General features: G+C 46.5%; 1 protein-coding gene across 1 annotated transcript in view; it reads right to left on the bottom strand.

Annotated features, from left to right (window-relative positions):
• Positions 1–20,289, bottom strand: part of DSCAM (DS cell adhesion molecule) — a 540,559-nt gene that overhangs the window by 70,187 nt on the left and 450,083 nt on the right. Inside the window, exons 20-21 of the mRNA XM_015593080.1 lie at positions 20,022–20,177; positions 10,697–10,830 (exon numbers count right to left, since the gene is read on the bottom strand). Of these exons, the coding sequence (XP_015448566.1) occupies positions 10,697–10,830; positions 20,022–20,177 (290 nt within the window). The remainder of the gene's footprint in view (positions 1–10,696; positions 10,831–20,021; positions 20,178–20,289) is intronic.

Below are 20,289 nucleotides of genomic sequence, written 5' to 3'. Positions count from 1 at the left end.
ATCATTGGAATTCCCTTTCTAAAGCTATTCCGGCCACAGTCGAGTGCATGATTAATATTTGAAAAATGCCTAGGAAAATAAATGGAAACTTCATGAATTCGATTTTTAAAAAACGATTGATAGTAAGGTTTTTAAATAAGACTTCTGATATGTTTGCCTTCCTTAAACTATGCCTAGAGTGGAAAATGCAGCTCAGCGTATAAACCTCGTAATACCCAAGCCAGAGGCTCACGCTCCAGGGTCCTGCCTTTGCGTCGCTGCTCTAGGTCTGGCGGGTGGAGTCATGGGTTCCTAAGGACCCTGACAGTGCAGTCCTCACGAGAGTGCCCAGGTTGCTGGTGGTTCGAGGGCCCCCACGGCAAGCCTGGGAACAGTGTCCTTCAGATCAGTTTTCACTCCAGGATCATTGTGCCTTGTGGTTTTGGTGTAAACTTTTCATGTCTAAGATAGTTTATTAGCCAGGAAATAAGATAAAATTAGCCATCAAGTTACTTTACATGCTCTTTAGTCATGTCTGTAAAACTGGACGTTTCCCAGTAATTGATGAATTCTCTTTGAAATCCCTCGCGTGATTTAGCTCAAGTTCAAAGATGAACTTGTCTAACTCCCACCATCAGGCGCCCTATCCGCCCTTCGTTTGTGTCTTTTATGGTCCTCATCTTTACTCTGCTTTGAATTATGGTCCTGCACGTCGCTCCACCCTCTCAATCTCTCCCCCGCCGGATGGAATTCAGGGTCCTTCAGGGTGGTCCCCACCTCGCCCCTTCCTCCACGAATTCCCAGGGTCCTCGGTCCTGGCTCAGAGCTTGGCAGAGTTGGGACCCGCTAACCACTAAGTGGAATGTGCTGAGAAAATGCCTGTCGTATTAACTGAGTATAATAATAACCCAGAAATTATTTTAATAGAAAACTGGGCAGAGAATGACTATGGGGTCACAGGCTGCTCAGATCAAATTACTCAGCGTGTCTGATGGATGTACGGAAATTCCACTTTAAGAAAATTCAATTAACTTTTTAATGAAAAACTAATTCTATCAAAGAAATATAGTGCTTTAAAAAGCTCTATATCTAATTATTCACATGCAGTAAAAAAAAAAAGAAACTCGAATGCTCTGATTTCGTAGATAGAATATTCACAGCAGTGATTCAAAGAAAACCTTCCCCAAAGCAGGATAAACAAAATGGGTAGCTCTTCTAATTATTATCATCATCTGGCAATAACATTTTCAGAACGTATAAAATCTTTCTTTTTAGCGGCAGAGAAATGGCTTGGCTTCCATGAAGAATAAGCAGTCAGCTGGAGCAATTTAAGATTTGCCTCTGTTTCCAAAATTCTTACGTATAATCCTTTTAAAGTCAATCTTCATTTTGTTTCACTGTTTTCGTCTCTAAAAGAAGATAATCCTGTAGCACAGAGCGCTTCCTTCTGGGCCAGGGTCAGGGGCCAGTGTGTCCAGAAAGAACAGTGATTAAAGCTACTGGTTTTATCCACGTCGACTTAGGTGGTTCCTTCTGCACGTTACTCGGCTCTCTGCAGTAGCGATCACACACATGACTATTGGCTACTTTTTAAGAAGCCTTCCAAACATGACATATTTTACTTTTTGGCCTTCTAAAATAAAAATTATTGTTATGATATTTTGCAAGTGAATTCAAGTCGACATCCAGAAAAGGCAAGAAACTAGTTTCTCCACGTGACTGTTTAGAGTTGGGGGTGCCCTCTGATCAGCCAGACAGGCGTTACTGGAGCCTTACGGTTCCCAGGCTCTTTCTCACAAAATCTCCTCCATTTACTACAATTTTGCCTCAACCCTTCACCATTGTCAAACCCTCTGCCATGTAAATTACTCTATTAATTTAACTCGATTGCTATGACCTATCCGATAAATTCTGCAAAAAGATCTAGTTGAGCATCACGTAACTTCTCACATATAAGAAAGAAATTAGTGAGACAGGCTGTTCTTAGTAATAAAAACAATATGTGCATAGTATACAGTACTGGAAAAAATAGCTATTTTCATTAAGTCTTAATTGAGAAAGATTTGAAACCAACTTATTTCCTTAAATAGTATCATATGTCTATGTCAGGCAAAGTTAAAAGATGTTTGCGAAGCTGGACTCTTTGAAAGCTAGTTTATCCAAAGGGCATTTTAATGGGTGGTACTGGGGAAGCAGCAGGAGCAAAGGAGAAGCACGCTCAGGGTGCCCCACACTGCCACCTAGTCTGAATGAATGCCATCGCAAAGCCACGACACTCACTGGCAATTTATCTGTGAACTTGGGCAAGCTATCTTGTGAGACAGCTTCAAAAGAGATTTGCAGGGCTTGTTTCTCTTTTCCTTTGCTCTGTAAAGTATAAAATTGGGCACAGGATTTTAAAGGCCAGGCTTTTCCCAACCTTAGAGTACGTGTCACCTGCCTTTTGACCAATTATAACAACTGACGGTTTTCACTTGATGCTCAATAAAGTTAAATGATCACTATAATGATAAAAAAAATTAAAATACGGATTCAACAGAAAGATCAAGCAGTTATTGGCTGGTTCATTGATGACAGGTAAAAAGGGAAGGATGACAATTTTTAAAAGACTAGATTATAAAATAAATGCCAACCAAGGCTTTCCATGTTAAAATATCAGACCAGAAGAGATATTTGACTTAGATCTCTCCTTAACAAATGATTGAGTGAGATTTCTTTGCATGTCCAACAGGACAAGATGGTAACTCAACGGGCTGACATAATCAAAACAGCTTCCTAGATAAAACAGTACTTCCTCAAAGCTTTTTCGGGAAGGCTTAGAAAAAGGGAAGCTTCTACTGATGACGAGCTGCTCCACAACTCTGTCCCGTTACCACGTTAATTTCACCTTTCCTTCAGGATTTTCCCCACTATATTTATCCTCTAAACCACACCTTATGTCCGGGGATACGATTACTCCCCGTAAGACATGGGCAAACTCTTACTTCCTATGCTTCTTCATAGCATAGCGAAAACATGCTGATATTTCAAAAGAATTTTCTAAACATTAATTAAGACGATTAAAAACACTCAGAAACATTAAAATGAACCAATTACGAAATATTTACTTTCTATAGTCCTGGTAGTTAACTATGTTTGTAGACTCTGATCTATTTCATGTCTTACTCAAGACCTTAGCCAAAGCACTCTGTTTTAGTTACCTGGTTCACTAACCAAATAAACAAGCATAATGTGGAGCTTATTTGAAAACATAGGACACTTCTTTATGGTCTAGTAAGTGATTCACTTCTTCAGCCAAGCTGTTTCTGCAAAGTCACTTTCATCTTACACAAAATTAGAGAGTCCCCGAGATCATTACGGATAAGGACCCAAGAGACCTCCATTTCTCAACCTACAGAAAATGAAATATTATTAGGGAGTTGCCACCCACTGGTCTACTTATTCTGAAGACGAGGCCTTCATCTGTACATTTTTAAAGAATTCTAATCCTTAAACTGTACTGCATTTTAAACTGTACTAAATACATGGAATCTCTGGAGATTTTTGTTGTTGTTTGTTCTTTATTATAAATAATCCTCATTGCCAAAATTCGAAGGTACAGAAACTCATACAGTAAAATGGAAAACTAAAAAAAACCAAACAATGGAAGTCCTTTCTTTTCTCATAAAAAAGGACTCGATTATAAATGATAACATTCAGTTTTGCCCACCTGCTGGAAAGATCAAAGTCTAATAAACAGACATAAACACAACATGAAAAAATTATTTAGAACCATTTCCATGAGAACTGGCTGTGAAATACTGAGATATTTCCATGGAAACTTCAAGAATACACTTCCCGAGAGTTTTTCTAAAATGAGCATCGGTTTTCATTGTTCTGGGATGCTCAGATGTACCTTTCTCTCAAGGAATCTTTCCTTGTTTTTTTTTTTTTTCCCAGCCATATAATGGTAGGACAGATAAGATGCTGAGTAAAATCTGATGATTCACAAGCATACAGAGGGCCTAGCACGTGCCGGCCACACAGAAGTTCTCAGCAAAGCTCTGATGAACAAGTAATTATTTGCACATGTGTAAGCGGAACATAACTGTGCATTCTCAGGCTACCTTCGGCATCTCCATAATCTCTAGCTTTGCCATTACAGGAGAAAGAGATCTGCCAGAAGCTCCTTTAGACAGAACCACGAAGAAATATTTCCATGGCAGTGATCTAAAAACACAGGCCTTTCTCTATCTCCTCTGAGACAGAAAGTATCCCAAAGTTTATAACACACTTTCCTGCCTCATTAAGCAGAACTTTCATTATACGACTTAGCCTCTATTGGATGACTCACAGCCATAATCCATAAAATTGAGTTCGACACAACATTTGCTGAATATCCACTATTTCAGCATAATAGCAGGTTTTCCGAAGGCATAACAATGACTAACTGTGGCTTCTGCACTTAAGAAAGTGACAAACCACTCTAGGAGCCCGACCATGCTCCCACCTATCAACAATACAAGTGACTATGGTCTCTGGGGACACTGAAGGGAGGCAGAGAACTGATGCTGGGATCACTGACGTGAGATGGAGCCAGCTGCCCGGGGAAGGCGGTCGCTAGGCTTTCAGGGTGAAGAGCCTGGACTTGGAGCGCAGACACCTGTGAGTGGCAGACCCTGCCTTTATCTCGCTAAGCTGTGTGGCTCCAGCCAGATGGCACCAGCAGAGTTAAGATGACAGTAACAACCCTACCTGCACATGTCAAGTAATCTTCGGAATTAACTGATGGAAAGGCAGATTTTTAAAATGTGGGTTACAGAAGCTAGTAGGTCATGACAATCATTTACAAAATTAAACGGAAGATAAAAAAATCCAATAGAACAGAAAATACCAGAGTGCATCAGGTGCAGCTAAGTGTCAGTTTTGTTTAGGAAGCTTTGTTTTGTGTATGTGTGTGTGTGTCCTGAATCGTGGTTATAAAATGTATTTCCTATTGTGAGTCATAAAAAAAAGACTGGAAACCACAGGTGCAAAGCATTTATCTCATAGTGGCTAGAGTGTAGCGCGTGCTCAAAAATGGCAGAAAAATTTATATGGTGTTTAAGTTGAGCCTTCAGAGTGGGCGTGTTTACACGGGAGAATGAAAGGGAGAAGGCAAGGAGGACCCAACACGCACTCTCTCTCACACACACACACTCACACGCACGTGGCCTGGCTTAGATTTTGGGTGCGGGGAAGGTTAGTAGGACATGAGACTAGACAGGGTTGGAGCTGGATTGTGGAAATCTGTACAGGTCACCTTGAGGATTTCGAACCTTTTTTTTAGGGAAAAAGGGAAAGGTCATCCAAGAAATGATGGGTTTCACAGGGAGTGACATGGTCAGATCTAGAATCTGAAAGGTAAGTACGACGGTGATGTGGACAGCGGACTGGGAGTGGAAGGCTCTGACTTAGCCTTCCACTGGTGATGCAAGGTGACTTAGTCTGGGCTCCCCAGGCGAGGACCTGAACCCAGGCAACGGTGGTGGGTGCGAAAGGAGGGAGAGACTAAAGATTTTGCGGAGACAGGATCCTTATGACACAATGTCACTTTGTGATGCCATTTTTTCTGGTCATTATACCCTTTCATCGGGTAAAATTCTTCACCTCCTGCAAGCCAGGGATAAAACGGTGACCATCTCTGGTGCTTTCTGCCCTCCCTAGCGCTAGGACCTCCTCAGGAAGGACACTCTGCCCTCTATGACCATAGTCCCATGGTTGTCATTAGAGCTGTTCCCCAAACATTCCAGTGTTCCTGTCACTGGGAACGTATCAGGGTTGAACTTGCTAGTTCCCTTGCAGTCGTGAGAGGCCGTGTGACGAATTCTGGCCACTGATCTGTGCTGGAGAGTTTCATGCCTATATCAGACTCTCAAGAGATTTCATTCTCTCGGCCATGAAACCTGCCTGGGTCCTTCCCAGAGTGAAGCTAAATCTGAACAGAGCTACCACCAACTCACGACTTATGTGACTGGGAGAGAAAAATCAAACTGACTGTTGGTATGGATCACAGAGATTTCAGGCTTGTTTGTTACGCAATATAACTCAGCGTCTCTCGACTGACACACGCAGAGCCTGGCTCAGCCCACGGCCCAGAGCCATCCATGCTTCACCTATACGTGCTGTGTAAATGAAGAAATGATTACGTGACCAATCAGATAATGAGCAGGGAGGGAGAAGGGGAGTCAAAGGTAGCTCTAAGGCTTCCGGTCAGAACCCAAAGGGTCCCGTTAGACACAGGAAGACAAGGCGGGCAAGAACGAGTTTGGCTCTGGAGATGTCGGAGGTGAAGTCTGGCTGGGGTTCCATGAAGACGCGGATGGTAGAAAGTCGGAAATACAGGACTGGCTGGTTCTCTTAGATTGTCAGGGTTTGCGATAAAAAATTTGAATTCCTTAACTTCCGATGATAGTTAAATTATGAGAATCGATTCGGTGATTCGTGGAGAATATGAAAAGAGGACAGAGGAAGAGTACTGAAAAATGACCACATCTAAGGGCGAGGGTCCTGGGAGAGGCGCAACGAGAGAAAGGATAAAATGATAATGGAAACTAAGAAAAGTAAATCTACAATAAATAGCAATATTCAGCATGCTGTGCTAAAGCTTAGAAAGGTAAAATGTTAGCTCTTCTAAGAGGTTGTGGATTTTCCAACTGGGACATCCATGGAGGCTTCTGGAACAACGAGCATTGCAAAAAAATTATGATTTATATAAATGTAGATGGTCAAGCTAGATACGATCTGCCTGATTCCATCACTGCACCCCTTTTTGACTTGAGGTTCCTAGATATTTCGGGGTCTCTGAGGCCCCCTCCCCTTTGTCCCCGGCCCAATGTGGCTTCAGTAAACGCACTCTCGGGAGAGTTAAGAAGCGAACACACCTGCCGCTTCAGACTAAAGGCTGCCTGGCCCTGGCGGAGGTCACTTTCCTCGCTTCCCAGAGTGCTCGCTTCATTCTAAGTTGGGGGCTACCTCATGGAGAAGTAATTCTTGAAAGTCTCCTGGATATGAAGATTATTGGCATGTTCTCATCTGCTCACTAAGCAGCATCTATTGAGCACCTATTGTGTGCAAGAACAAGATAACGTGATCCTCTGAAACTGGAAAAGCTGCTGTGGATCCCAGCTCACTGACACACTCATTTAAGCGTTCCGATTTTATTTTTCATGCATGAGAAGCTCTCAGCTCTGCAGGAATCAGTTTAGTTAGTACTGCAAAATGGACAATTCCTATACCCTAGTGTCTGTTTGGCGTATAACAGAGTTCACGGACTGCCTTTACGTAGGGAGGGGGCGTTAGGAAATCAAGCTTAGCTCATGTCTTCGGATTCCCATTGCCGAGCACAGTGGAGATGAATTTATCACAATGAATTGATCACCCAAAGCATTACATATTCAAATTAATAGCCATGGTCTATAAATTATATGGACGAGTCCCTGAATCAAGTGAAGTGAGATTTTGCTGTCCGATCTCTGACCGGGGAGGTCGATGTCCCATTTGGTCCCTCTCCGAGAGATTCGCGTGTTCCCAGGTGCACTTTGAGACAATCGGTCTTTAGAAGAATTTACAGTCTCTTGTCCTGCCACACGCGAAGTTTCAATTTCTAATGCCTTTCGCTAAGCTGACCTGGGAGAACACCACGAGACAAATGCCTGTCATTAGACGATGTATTTTACACGTAGGGAAAAGAGTCTTTTAACAAGGCCCGTTCCCAGGGAAGGGAGATGAATTGGGCATTTTGAGAGAAAATGTACATCGGCAAGGTTAACTGAGGGGCTCGTCTAAAGAAGATGAAATCTGGGGCTGCTGCGTCCTGTCCTGATTCATCCTCCCATGCTCTACATTCCAGTATGAAGTCATTTCAAAGAGAAAAAAAAACAACAACTTAGATACAGGAGCGAGAAACACAGAGGTTGGACTGCCCTCTGCTGTTTGCTCTGACACATTGGACGACATGTAAACGCCTCCGAAAACGTGACGGCATCTAGTTTTCTGACTTAAAATGAAATTTCAGAAACTAAAGATGGAAAAATCCCCCTTTTCATTAATTTCTAGTTTCTTATTCGTTTCATGTGAAAAACAGAACAACAGCTGGGGTTTCCAAGGGTTTACCTCTGGAGAAGAGTATGAGTTCTCTCTCATCTTCACTTGTAATGCTCTTATTTTACTTTAAAAATAGGCCTTGTCTACAAAATCTCTGCACCTCCCCCTCAATTCTGCTGTCAACCTGAAGCTGCTCTAAAAAATTAAGTCTGTTAACAAAGTCGGCCTCGTGGTCTTAAACGGTGTTTGAAGCAGATGAACGGCCGCGTGCATGGAAGGGGTGGGATGGAAGCCGCTCGGGGTCGCTTCGCTCTGCTGAGGACAGCTCTAGGGTTCTGGACCCTCCGTGCGAAGCCTGATACATGGCGCTGCCCAGCAGGCCACAGGCGCCTGTGATGATCACAGCCCTAGGTCTAGGTATTTTTAAATATGAACAAAAGCCAGCACCTATGGGTGGTTGTAGGACATTAACTGGGCGAGAAATTCAGTTGTTGTCCCCACTTCTTCTGGTTGGCTTGATGTCACTGCTGTGGCTTTGGGGAGGTCTTGCCGAGAAGGTACTAGGTGGTTGAACCTCACTGTTCTGTGCCTGGAGAGGCCGTGGGTCTCCCCGGGCCAATCATTTCTACTCCGCCCTACAGACCGTTCAGTGGCATTTTCAGGATGGTGACACTCCCTTTTTGTGTGGTATGGCATTCACAGGCTGGGAGGGTAGGGACTAATGTGACCCACGGCACCCATGAATGGGGCTCACTGATTGAAGCCTCATCACTCAGGACTAACGTCAAATTGGCCAGGTCAGGGTTTTCGGTTCAGAGATAAGGTTGGCAGGAAAGGTGGCGTAAGCTGCGGTGTTCCCCGCCCTCTGCTAGGCTCTTTCTAGCCTGCTGGAGTCAAAATAGCAAGTGTGAGTCCTACAGCAAATAGGTGAATGAATGAAGATATAAAAGCACTTTGAATTCTACTGGAATATGGGTATTCTCACTTCAGGAATAATTTCGTCTCTCTTTGGTAAAATGGTGACACGTTAGGGGTAACGAGAGGGGTCCTCAGTGAGCTGCCTCCTGGTAGAAGACTCCAGCTGCCCAGCATCACATCTCCGCATCCACACTACTTTGTGTCTGTGCCAGGGTTCAGCAGGTGAGAATATGTTTGAAAACAAATAAAGAAGCTGCAGAAAGTTCTGGAACGCAACTCTGACCATTTCACACTTAAATCTATTTTGACTCCAGAGGCGCCGCTGCTGACTTATGAACGGCAGAACATACAACTTGAGATTTCAGCAGAGAGGTGAACCTCGGTGAGGTGCACGCACACGCTCACCTGGTCTCCCCACTGTCACCCACGCTCACTGTCTATAGTGCCACCAGGCCTTGGGGTCCCCTACAGACTCTAGACCTCGGAAAACATCACTTTAATTAAGAGATTAATTAATAAGTTAGTTCGGCCTTGAAAAGGAAGTTCTGACACGTGTTATAAAATGGGTGAACCGTGAACGCTTTAGCGAGGTAAGCCAGTTGAAAAAGGAAAATACTGTATGATTCTACCTATATGAGGTCCCTAGAAGAGTCCAATCCATAGGGACAGAAAGCAGGATGGTGGCACCAGGAGTTGTGGGGTGGAATGAGGAGTTAGTGTTTAATGGGCGCAGAGTTTCAGTTGGGAAGATAAAAAAGTTCTGGAGACGGATGATGGTGATGGTTACACAACCACGTGAACGTCCGCGCCATTAAACTGTACACTGGCTATGGTAAAAATGAGAAATTTTGTTACGACGTTTTACAGCAGTAAGACCAAAGTTAGTTTGCATACTCCCTCCACAAATACTTATTGAATTGCTATGCATGTCAAGTTCTATGCTGGGGAACTGGGAGGTTAAAAAAAATAAAAAGGTAGATTAGACACGGTACCTACCTCAGAATTTGTCATAAAAATTTCTATGAAAATATCATAAATTTTAATGAACCGTTTGTTTCATTCTTTCCAAAATTTCCTTTTTGTATCTGGTCTAAGGGATAGTTTACCTCTACAGGTGTTATTCAGTGGTAATAATATTAATGATAATAAATACTGCACCTTGAAATATTAAGTACTCTAACTTTTAACTCCTTCACAATGAACTGAACTGACTGTTATAATTGTAAGGGTCGCAGAACCTCATGGAAGTCCCTCGTTTCTAACACAACAGGGTTTGCCCTGGCTGCTTCTTAGTGGGGGTGGGGCAGGGCAGGAAGGCAGGGTGGGTTTAGGGCGGGAGGGAGGCGGGGAAGGCATGAAGTGCATTTAGGGACGAGGCCAACAGCAAAATCAATCGGTGTTGTCCACCGACTATTAATTAAGGCACAATTAAGACCTCTGCATTTTGAGCTTGATGAGCTGGCTGGCAGTTTTGTGGGAAGTCACCAAATAAACACTAATTCTAGACAACCGTGTCCCTGCCTATGACGCAGAGGTGTATTTTCGAATGAGGCGTACGTGGGGATGTCGCTCTGTCCGTGGAGACGAGGGGAGAGAAACGGAAGCACCGGACGCCCCGGGAAGGTGGGAGACGAAGGTGGGGGGTGTGCTCCAGACGCGTGGCCGCAGCGCGTGGCCGCAGCGCGTGGCCGCAGACGCAGACGCTGGAAGGGCACGTGGCCGTTCGCCAACTTACTGTGGGGTAGGGGTGCGAGCAGAACACAGTGTACTTTCTGATGACGCCGTTCAGCTTGAGCGGGGGCAGCCAGGACACAAAGACCATGGAGGCTGAGGCCGCAGCCGCCTTGACGCCCGCGGGAGGACCTGGAACTAGAAGAGCCATGTGTTTAGTCACAGGGACGGAGCCTCCGCCCGGCGCTCAGGACGCTCCGTCCGATGCGACCCCCCTGGGCCGGCAGGCCCGGCCCCGCCCGCTGCTCAGCTGCTCAGGAGCCAGTGTCATGGGCAGACCTGTGTCCCCTCAGAACCCACGCGGAGAAGCTCTAACCCCCGGGACCTCAGAATGTGGCCTTATTAGGAGGCCGGGTCTTCACAGAGGCAGTCAAGTGAAAATACAGCCACCAGGGTGGGTCCTGATCCAACATGACTGGTGTCCTTGTGAAAAGGGGAATTTGGACACAACATGCAGAGAGAGAGGAGGGTGTGAAGACACGGGGAGGAGGCGGCCATCGATCCGCCGAGCAGAGAGGCCCGGGGCAGAGTCTCCCTCGGCCTCAGTGGTGGCCAGCCCTGCAACACCTGGATTTTGGACTTCTGGGCTCCAGAACCATGAGACAGTACTTTGTCGCCGAAGCCCCTGGGTCTTGTGGCTCTTCGTTACAGCAGCCGTAGGCAGTGACAGAGGATCTGAGCCCCATTGGGCCCTGCCCTCAGGCGAGTCCTCTGCGAGCCTCGTTTTAGTGAGAAAGGTCAGCCAGGATCCCCTGGACACCTGACCACCCAGAGATCTGGTCAGTGCCCTATCTCTCCACGACCCTCCAGGGAACACGACCGTCCCGGCCTGCCTCTCACAGAAATCCTGTCACGTGGATCTCGTTGGAATGCCCCTCGGTCCTACTGTTTCCTCGTAGTCACGTTCCATCCAAAGACCTCACTCATCTCCCTTGCCCCTTGGTTGTAAATTCCCATATTTACTGCTGGCATTCGGAGGCGAATCTGTCCCCTCACTGCAAAATCCCGCTGGTGGCAGACGCTGCACCTGTCTCCGCAGTCCCCAGGGAGAGTGTGCCTCGCTGTTCCTAAACTCATGCCACGGGTCCCTGTGTCTTTAACAGAACTAACGCTATCACTTGGAGTCTCCATTTTCCGGGGACCGTTCCCCGCCCATTTCAGGTTCTGGTGATTTCCTGCCTCTGAAGAGCTGGCGAATTTAGCTCCCGGGTCACTGTTGTTTCTACTGCGGGTCTGGGCTCCAAATGGGCTGGGGATGCACCTCCTGCCTCCTAAGTTCAGAGGAACGAGGGGGAAACGTCTCGGCCATCAGAGACTGCGCCTCCTGCCCAAAAGCCCTTGCAGTGGCGCCTCGTTTGGCTCAGGAGGGTACGGCAGCACTTTTTATGAGTATGGATTTTCGTGTCAGATTCAGTTTGTCTAGATGACAAGCTTCCCTCTGTAAACCGTCTAAGAAGGCAGAAAACGGTGTTGACATAACTTGAGAGTGAGACCGCGGGCACGCGCCCCTCCCCCTCCTCATGTTTTCCAGGTCACAGAGGGAGGAGGGGATGAGGCGGGCAGGGCACAGGGGGAAGAGGACAGTGCTCCTATAAGAAAGGCCTGGAGGCCCTTGCTTTGTTCCTCACTGGCCTGTCTGCGTAGAGGGCAGGTCCCACCTTGATGGGAGTCTTGACTTTCAAACCCATGCAAGGCCCCGCCAGCGCCTGGAGGACCCCGTGTGCCTGCTCCACCAACAGCATCGCTGTCCAGGAAGTGTGTCTGTGGCTGAGCGTGTGTCTCATCATTGTCACCTTCTTCTCTAGGTCAGAACGACAAACCGATGACTCTGGTGGGGGTATACACGGAGGGGATACAGTCCCCACGTGAATGGATAAATCATGGTATCAGTTTCTGTCAAGCCCCGCTGACAGCAGAGGGTCGAGGAAAGGAAACACGTAAGCCATCAATCCTAAGGGATTACTAAACCCTTGGGAGCAAGGCAGCGCTATCCTGAGCACGGCAGAGGGTCGAGGAAAGGAAACACGTAAGCCATCAACTCTGGATTTCTAAGCCCTTGGGAGCAAGGCAGCGCTGTCCTGAGTACACAGGGCGTCTGTGTGTAGCTTTCCCGTAGGAGAGGCCAACAGCCAAGATGTCCACAAATTCCCACCTGGTTCAGAGTCACAGGTTCCTCCTGAACACCCAGGACAAGCAGACAGTCACTTGACACTTCCATGCTAATGGATGCCCCAGGCTACTCAACACTCTTCCTTCCTCTTCTATAAAGCAACCTCCTGGTTTGGGTCCCCCATGTCTGCCATGCCAAACGCTCCCTCTGACGAGCTTCTTCCCAGGAGCTCAAGGACCTTGACCATAACAACTGGAGTCACCGCTCAAAAGGAGCCAGTCACGCTCCTTCCCACTGTTTGTGACAACTGTACTCGGCACAGGGATGTGATTTATTCATACGGAATCTGATGGAACATGAGTGTGAAGGAAGCTGTTTCTATGACAATTAATGGAACTTCTCTGGAAAAGCTTTCTAAGGTAAATTAAAAAGAGAAGGCTCAATTAGGTTTGAGCAAGACCAGTGAGCAGAGTGGTACACATGGCAAACATCAAAACAAACATTTAAAACATCAAATCAACAAAAAGGTTGTTGGCAAATGACAATATGCTTTTGCTCTACCGGCAAGAAACTTAAACTGGAAATTTCTCATGATCCATGATGAATATAGCTCATGGAATGAAAGATGACACAGTCACCCAGAATTTAAAGAGCCTAACTGCTTAGACAGTGGTTAGAAAATAAACCTATATTTATATGTTTTAAGTTCAAATACATGTTTACGATATGTCTCTTGGTCGTGGTAAAATTCAGTGATTTCTTGCTTTAGTTGGTTATTTCCATTAACTTGTCTTGGCCACATCAGGTCAAAAGGCTTTCACTGTACTCCCTATGTAAACTCTGACCTGGCTCCACGTACGCTGATTTATAATCTGCCTTGTGCAAGCTCTCCTTGTATGGTGATTAGAATTTTGTTCAATAAAATAATAACTACATAGAAACTTTGGGCAACAAGACATTTTGGAAATGTTTTCTGGGTTGCTGAGCCAAAACTTCAAGAGCTAGAATTCAGAACTTACTTCTGCTTTGGACTACACAGTAACGGTCTGAGGTGTGGGCCCTGCAGCCCCCCTGCGGGCTGTGCCCCTCCTCTGCCACCTGGTTCTATGTCCTGGGCGAGTTCGTTAACTTCTCTAATCAGCTGTGGTTTCCTCATCATTAGGGCTGAGTCGATGATTATACTCTTTATCATTTTACTGCTAAAATTATGATAATTCCCGTAAAGAAGATGGAATCCAGCATACGATAAGCACTAAATAAATCCTAGCTATCATTTGTAAACACCGTCATCATTTCCTTATTTTGCGCATCACTAAGGGATCCCAGCCTTTACTTTGTGACTCAGTTTTGAGTTATCAACACAAGAGGGTGAGAATTGCGGAAGACAGAGATGAGGTAGGACAGTCTGCCTGGGACCCATTTTCTTAAAACATTCCTTGTCATCAGACTGCATTTCGGTGACCTGCTTTTTTTGCATGTGAAGGGATGGGCAAGCTCAAGCAGTTCCGTGACCTCCTGGCCATTGAATAAACTTCAGACTTCGGGTTTGACTGGCAGAAGGAAGGCGTGGCACAGAGGCATCTCTTGCATGTTCTTCTGATGGGCTTGGACCTGATTCCCTGCGTGCCTGATGCTCTTATAGCTACAAGCCAAGTGCCACTGACATCTCCACGGATTCCCAGGCACCTCAGACCTGCCAAGTTCCCAACAGAGCTCACCATCTTCTGTCCTAAGCCTGACCTCCATCTGTCCCACATCACAGGAAATGACACAGCCATCTCGTTTGCAGAAGCCAGAACCTACAATTCTCTTCCCACCTCAGACCCCTCCGTGGATGTGCAAGGCTGCTGTGCCCCGTACACCTCCCCGTGGACGTGCCAGGCCAGTGGCTGGGCTCCTGCCGGGCTCGGTGTTCTGCTACATTGGACCCCTCTGCAGGTCCCTGCATGTGGCATGCTTTTCCCTCCCCACCCCCAGGACCTCCTTACATGATGATCTCGGGTTTTGGGTGCTGTCTGTCTGGCTTTGAAGAAGCCAACTTCAATGCTGTGGGGAGGCCACGTGACAGGGAATGGTGGTGGCCTCTGTGAGCTGAGGAGATGGTCTCAGCACTAAAAGAACACGGGACTGGATTCTGCCAACAACCAGGCAGTGCGGGCAAGGTCCTGAGCTCAGGCAAGACCCTGATTTCAGCCTGTGAGACCCCAGGCCAAGGACCTGGCTACCCGAACTTGGACCCCAGACCCATGACAACAGTAAGACAATACGTTTGTACTGTTTTAACGTAATAAGTTTGTGGTAATTTGTTACACAGCACAGAACATGAATCCACACCGTTAGGACCTCTATTCATGTATCTTAATGAAACATCAGAGTTGGTGATCTGAAAAAATACTGCCTTGAAGTACAGCAGAAGTCCGAGTGCCTACACAGACACTTCAGCCCGCTTCCCTTTCGTCATGGTCATTTCTCTGGTCTTGGCGACGAGGCAAAGGCTGGGGTGTGTGTGTGTGTGTGCGCGCGTCTATGTGTGTAGTGTCTTCTATGTGTTTAGGGCATGTGTGTGTATAGTGTGTGTGTGAGTGCTGTGCTGTGTACGTGTGCATGCATGCCTGTGAATAGGTGATCCCCGCGGGATCCACCTGAACCCCAGCTTCACAATGGCCTGAGCCTTGAGCAGATGACACACTATTGGACAGATGTATCCACACCAGTTGTCACAGCCAAGCAATGCACACGTGGCCCTCCGCTCGTCACACTGCAAACATGGACCTCTGCTTGTCACATTGCACACGTGGCCCTCTGCTTGTCACACTGCACACGTGGCCCTCCACTCGTCACAATGCAAACATGGACCTCTGCTCGTCACATTGCACACGTGTCCCTCTGCTCGTCACATTCCACACGTGTCCCTCTGCTTGTCACATTGCACACGTGGCCCTCTGCTTGTCACATTGCACACATGGTCCTCTACTCGTCACAATGCAAACATGGATCTCTGCTCGTCACATTGCACACGTGTCCCTCTGCTTGTCACACTGCCACAGCTACTTCCGCACCGCCCTTACTAGAGCAGTGGGTTCCAGACATCTTCAAGCGGACGCACCTTTTAACTGGACTATTGCATGGGAACCAATTGCAGCTCAAGAGGAGGTTGGGCGGCTCTTCTTGAGGCGGAGTGGGGAGCACGGAGCCCACAGGTGGCCATGGACAGCAGACACCTGCACAAGAAACACTGCAGAGGAGGGGCTTTGAACCCCCAGGGCAGAGGGCCTTCAGGGACAATGGGTGTGCGCTGCTGTTGCTGTCCTTGCTGCCACACGGAGCATGCTGTGGCACCGTCACATGCCAGAGGACTCTGGACTCCTAAGCAGCACTGACATTAAGTGATTAATTAATCGGTGGCCTTCCCATGGCACACAGTGCCTTTGGTGTCTGTTGAGGGGCAGTGATACTGTAGTTAGGCAAACACACACACACACACACACACACACACACACACACGGAGTCCATCGTTTTTAAGGTGCACTGAGGTGCAGTTACATAATCACACACACACACACACACACACACAAACACACACGGAGTCCATCGTTTTTAAGGTGCACCGAGGTGCAGTTATACAATTATCTGAAAATATACCATCCATGCCTGTAAGAGAATTTGTGACTCCGGATACGGGTGGGCAGAGGGCTCAGGGCCACCCTGATGTCTGCTTATTTTTGATTCACTCTTAGCTCTGCTTTCAGATGTCCCACCAAAGAGATTATCAATCATGGGAGCAGGTGGCAAAGGTCACGTGTGACACCCCCATCGGCCTTGTCATACAGTGCCTTACAGAGATTCATGTGCACAAGCAAGGAACTCAGTAAATCTCTGAAATTAAACACACCATCTCTATTCATCAAAAGTGTTTACTTTTGCAGAAAAGGATCAGGGCTGAAACTACCTCGTGCCTACAGAATGAAAATAACCATCGAAAAATTAACAGGTTACATTTTGTTTGTGTTCTCTTTCCCCACACCTTTGCTCAGAATATAATCTTGGCGAACAAAGTGGTATGAGGACTTTACAAACGTTTTAGAATTCAGAGTTAGTTGTTTTGTATTTAAAGCCAGAAAGCCAGACAGTAGATAACCTTTGGTGTTCTCACAGCATAATAAAAGTACAAATTCTCAGTGACTGGGCAATCCTGGGAAAAGAATCTGAAAGTGTGACAATTCTCACAGACCCTCAGGATACGTCCACAGACCTGAGACTGTATTTATGGATCCACGACTTTGTCCACGGACCTAAGAATATGTCTAGCGATCAAGAATTCTTACAGAGGCTGAGAAACTGCTTAAGGGACAAAACCTGTCCTCCAAATAAATATTTCAATTGCAAATTACCCCCTGTGGAAGGAAATCTTTTGTCTTATTTTTGACTCTATTTATTTTATTATCTAGTTTTATTTATTATTTTATTCTGTTGTTGTATGTTTGAGTAGGAAGTGACAATTTTTTTTCCTTTTTAAGATGATCAATGACCTAACAACATTATCTAAAATTCTGGCCCTCCTTACACTGAAGGGTTAGAGACCCTAGTTTAAAAATGTAGTGGGTGTAGAGGACCAAACTGAATGTTTGTTAACGTATTAATATTTCTTTATTTGTGAGAATATCAATAAACACTGAAACTTCAACCTGTGCCTAGAATAGCATCTTTTTGAGCCAGAACTTAATAAATGTTGGCAATTATTATTTTACTGGAATTTTATCCACATGTTTACATAATTTAATTGAAGTTGGCAGTCTATTCCAAACTTCAAAAATATAAGACTTCCTAGAATACTAAACACGATCTATGTCCTTAATTTTATTAAGCATTTCGTCTATGATAATTAGGCTTTGTCCCTTCTTTCAACAAGACACAAAACTGCATTCAGTTCTATAAACAGCCTAAATGTCTATCTGTATTAGATAGGAAGTCTGTAGAGGTGGCTGGTGTAATTCTTCACCATTTTTAAATTAGTGAATTTTTCACGTGAATCTGGGAGATAAACTTATTATTATTTCAGTTTTCCTCTCCTTCCACCTAATCTCCGCTCTGCTTCTTTTTAAGAAATGCTGATGATTTATTCCCGGTAGATAATGACACGCAGTTCTGTGTCGCTGTCCCGCACACCAGCACACGTGGAATTCTTCCTCGCCTCCCCGGGGTAACTGGGAGACCCAAGGCAAGACCCTGTATAACAATCACATCCCACACACCACCAGCACCAGACGTGAAAGCAGAGAACTGATGGACGACATGGACTTAGGGGGTAAGGCTCAAGTTCTGACACAAAACTCGATGCTTGGTGAGACTGGAGGGTTAATTAGAGATAGATCCCGAACAACCAAGTCCGTGAGAAGCTGTAGAGCCTCCCCCTCCCATCGGAGTTCTGTACATCCTTCTGAAAATGCGGGTGTCAAAATTCATGTTGCTGATCAATTTGCTCTTTAAATAATAATTTCGGTGACATTTGTGTTATTGCTTAGCAATGCAAAAGAATGTTCCACCTCTGCTCTGAAGGAGTAGAGATCAAATAATCAAATATCTAGTGTCAGGAACCATCCCACTCCGTGTCAGGCGAGGTGTTTGCACACATCACTTCACTTTTCATATCTTAATTCTGTGCAGTCTGATCGTTATGGAAATTTTGTACATGAAGGCAGTCAGAGAGGATTAGGTAAGGTGCCCCAAGTCCCGCGGGCAGCAGGTGACAGAGCATCTAGGTGTGGCTCTTTGTCTATTACATTTTAGAAATTAAATGAGAGCTGTCTTCACGCAGGACATGGCTTTGTAGGTTTCTCTATTAGTGTGACTTCCTAATGGCATTGCATTCTGACCTGAGATTTCTCTGGATGACCCAATTTCTTTGAGCAGAGTTGGCTGATACCTGCACATCCCTGGGAAGAGTCACCTGTATGTTCTGGAAAAATTGCACTTGATGAGGATTAATCTGTGTGCAGGGCTAGATGAGAGATGGGCTAGAGGGACCGTGAAAGTAACATGTAAGGGTGGACGGACGGGACTGCGGTGGGACCAAGGCCGGGTCTGCCGAGGTGAGAGCGGAGGGGAGGTGGGGGGTGGTGGGCTGTGACTGTCAGGGGACAGAGGTGCCGAAGAGGAGAGTCTGTCCAGGCCCCCGAGCGTGAGTTCTGAGCTTTGCTTCCACGGGACAGATGTGGATGGAGTGACAGCATGTTTGACAGCCCACGTGGTGAACAGGCCGCAGACACCAGGCCGGCCAATACACGGGAGGTGCTGGGCGACGGGTGAACGCTGCCCCACCTCCAGCCTCCTGCGGAACAGGGTCCTGCGAGGAAGACCGATGGGCTGCAGAGCCCAGTCAGCACGGAACGCAGGAACCCTGGGTCTGAATCAGCCCTCCCTCTGCTACAGCTCTGCTCCCGCGTCGGGGGCTCCACGTAGGGATCAGCTCGGTGTCAGCAGCCCCTTCCTTTATTAAGGTGGAGGCTGCCTTTCTCACTCTTGCTGTACTATTTATTGGAACTTAAACTGTTTCTCAGGCTTGGCTAAGGCTCCTCAGAGTTCCCCTCCAAAATAATCCGAAAGCTATCTGCCATGCAGTTTTTGTAGCTTTGGGACATCGTCACGTAACTCAGTCCAAATTGTGTGGAATGGTAAGAATTAACGGTCTAACACAAAGTGCGCCCTGATTTAAAATGTGACTAAATTGTGATGAATTTTTATAAAAAAATTAAAAAACCAACATGAAGCTCTCGCGTTAAGGGCTTATTCTAAAGTGATTCTAAAGCTGACGCAGAGTAACATGACTTACGTTGTTACGTAATTTTCAAGTGGAAGGATGGAAATAACCAGAGCTTATACTTAATGGCTGCGCAGTCCCCAAACTTATTCTAACGGGATAGAAAACACGTGTGGCAAGTATTACATCTCTGAGATAAAAGGCATTTTTGTTTAAAATAATATTTGTCTAAAAACAAGGGGCAGAGGAAGAGAGAAACAGCGGGTAAACTCGACGCGGGCGACGCGGGGAGCCGAGGGGAGTGCTTGACAGGGCAGCGAGCGTCCCGCATGGAGCCGAGCAGAGTCGGGGCGGGCGGACGGACTTTTTTTTTCCCCCGCCTGCAGCCCCAGCCCAAGGACGTGCCACGTGGCGAGAACCAAGCGCTCCCCCCACCACCCCCGCACCTGCCCCGCTGCTCACCATCCTCTTTGGTCCGCGTGAAGATCTGCTCGCTTCGGACGCCGTCCCCCGCGCGGGTGAACGCCAACACCTGGATGCTGTAGTTCGTGTACTTTTCCAGCCCGCCCAGCTCCAAGGAAGGCTGCGTGGTGGTGACGTTTTTAATCTCGCCCAGCTCTAAAGGACAAGAGAACACCGTCCAGTTACCGCGGCTGTGGGCACATGCCTTCCCCTGTGCTGTCCTTGATGTCCGGCACTGGCCATGTGCCTCTGTGTGTCACACCCCGAA

This window comes from Pteropus alecto, unplaced genomic scaffold (genome assembly GCF_000325575.1).
Source record: "Pteropus alecto unplaced genomic scaffold, ASM32557v1 scaffold97, whole genome shotgun sequence".
Classification (NCBI taxonomy): domain Eukaryota; kingdom Metazoa; phylum Chordata; class Mammalia; order Chiroptera; family Pteropodidae; genus Pteropus; species Pteropus alecto.
Note: the sequence above shows the minus strand (reverse complement) of the source record. Positions and strands in the feature narration are given on the sequence as shown.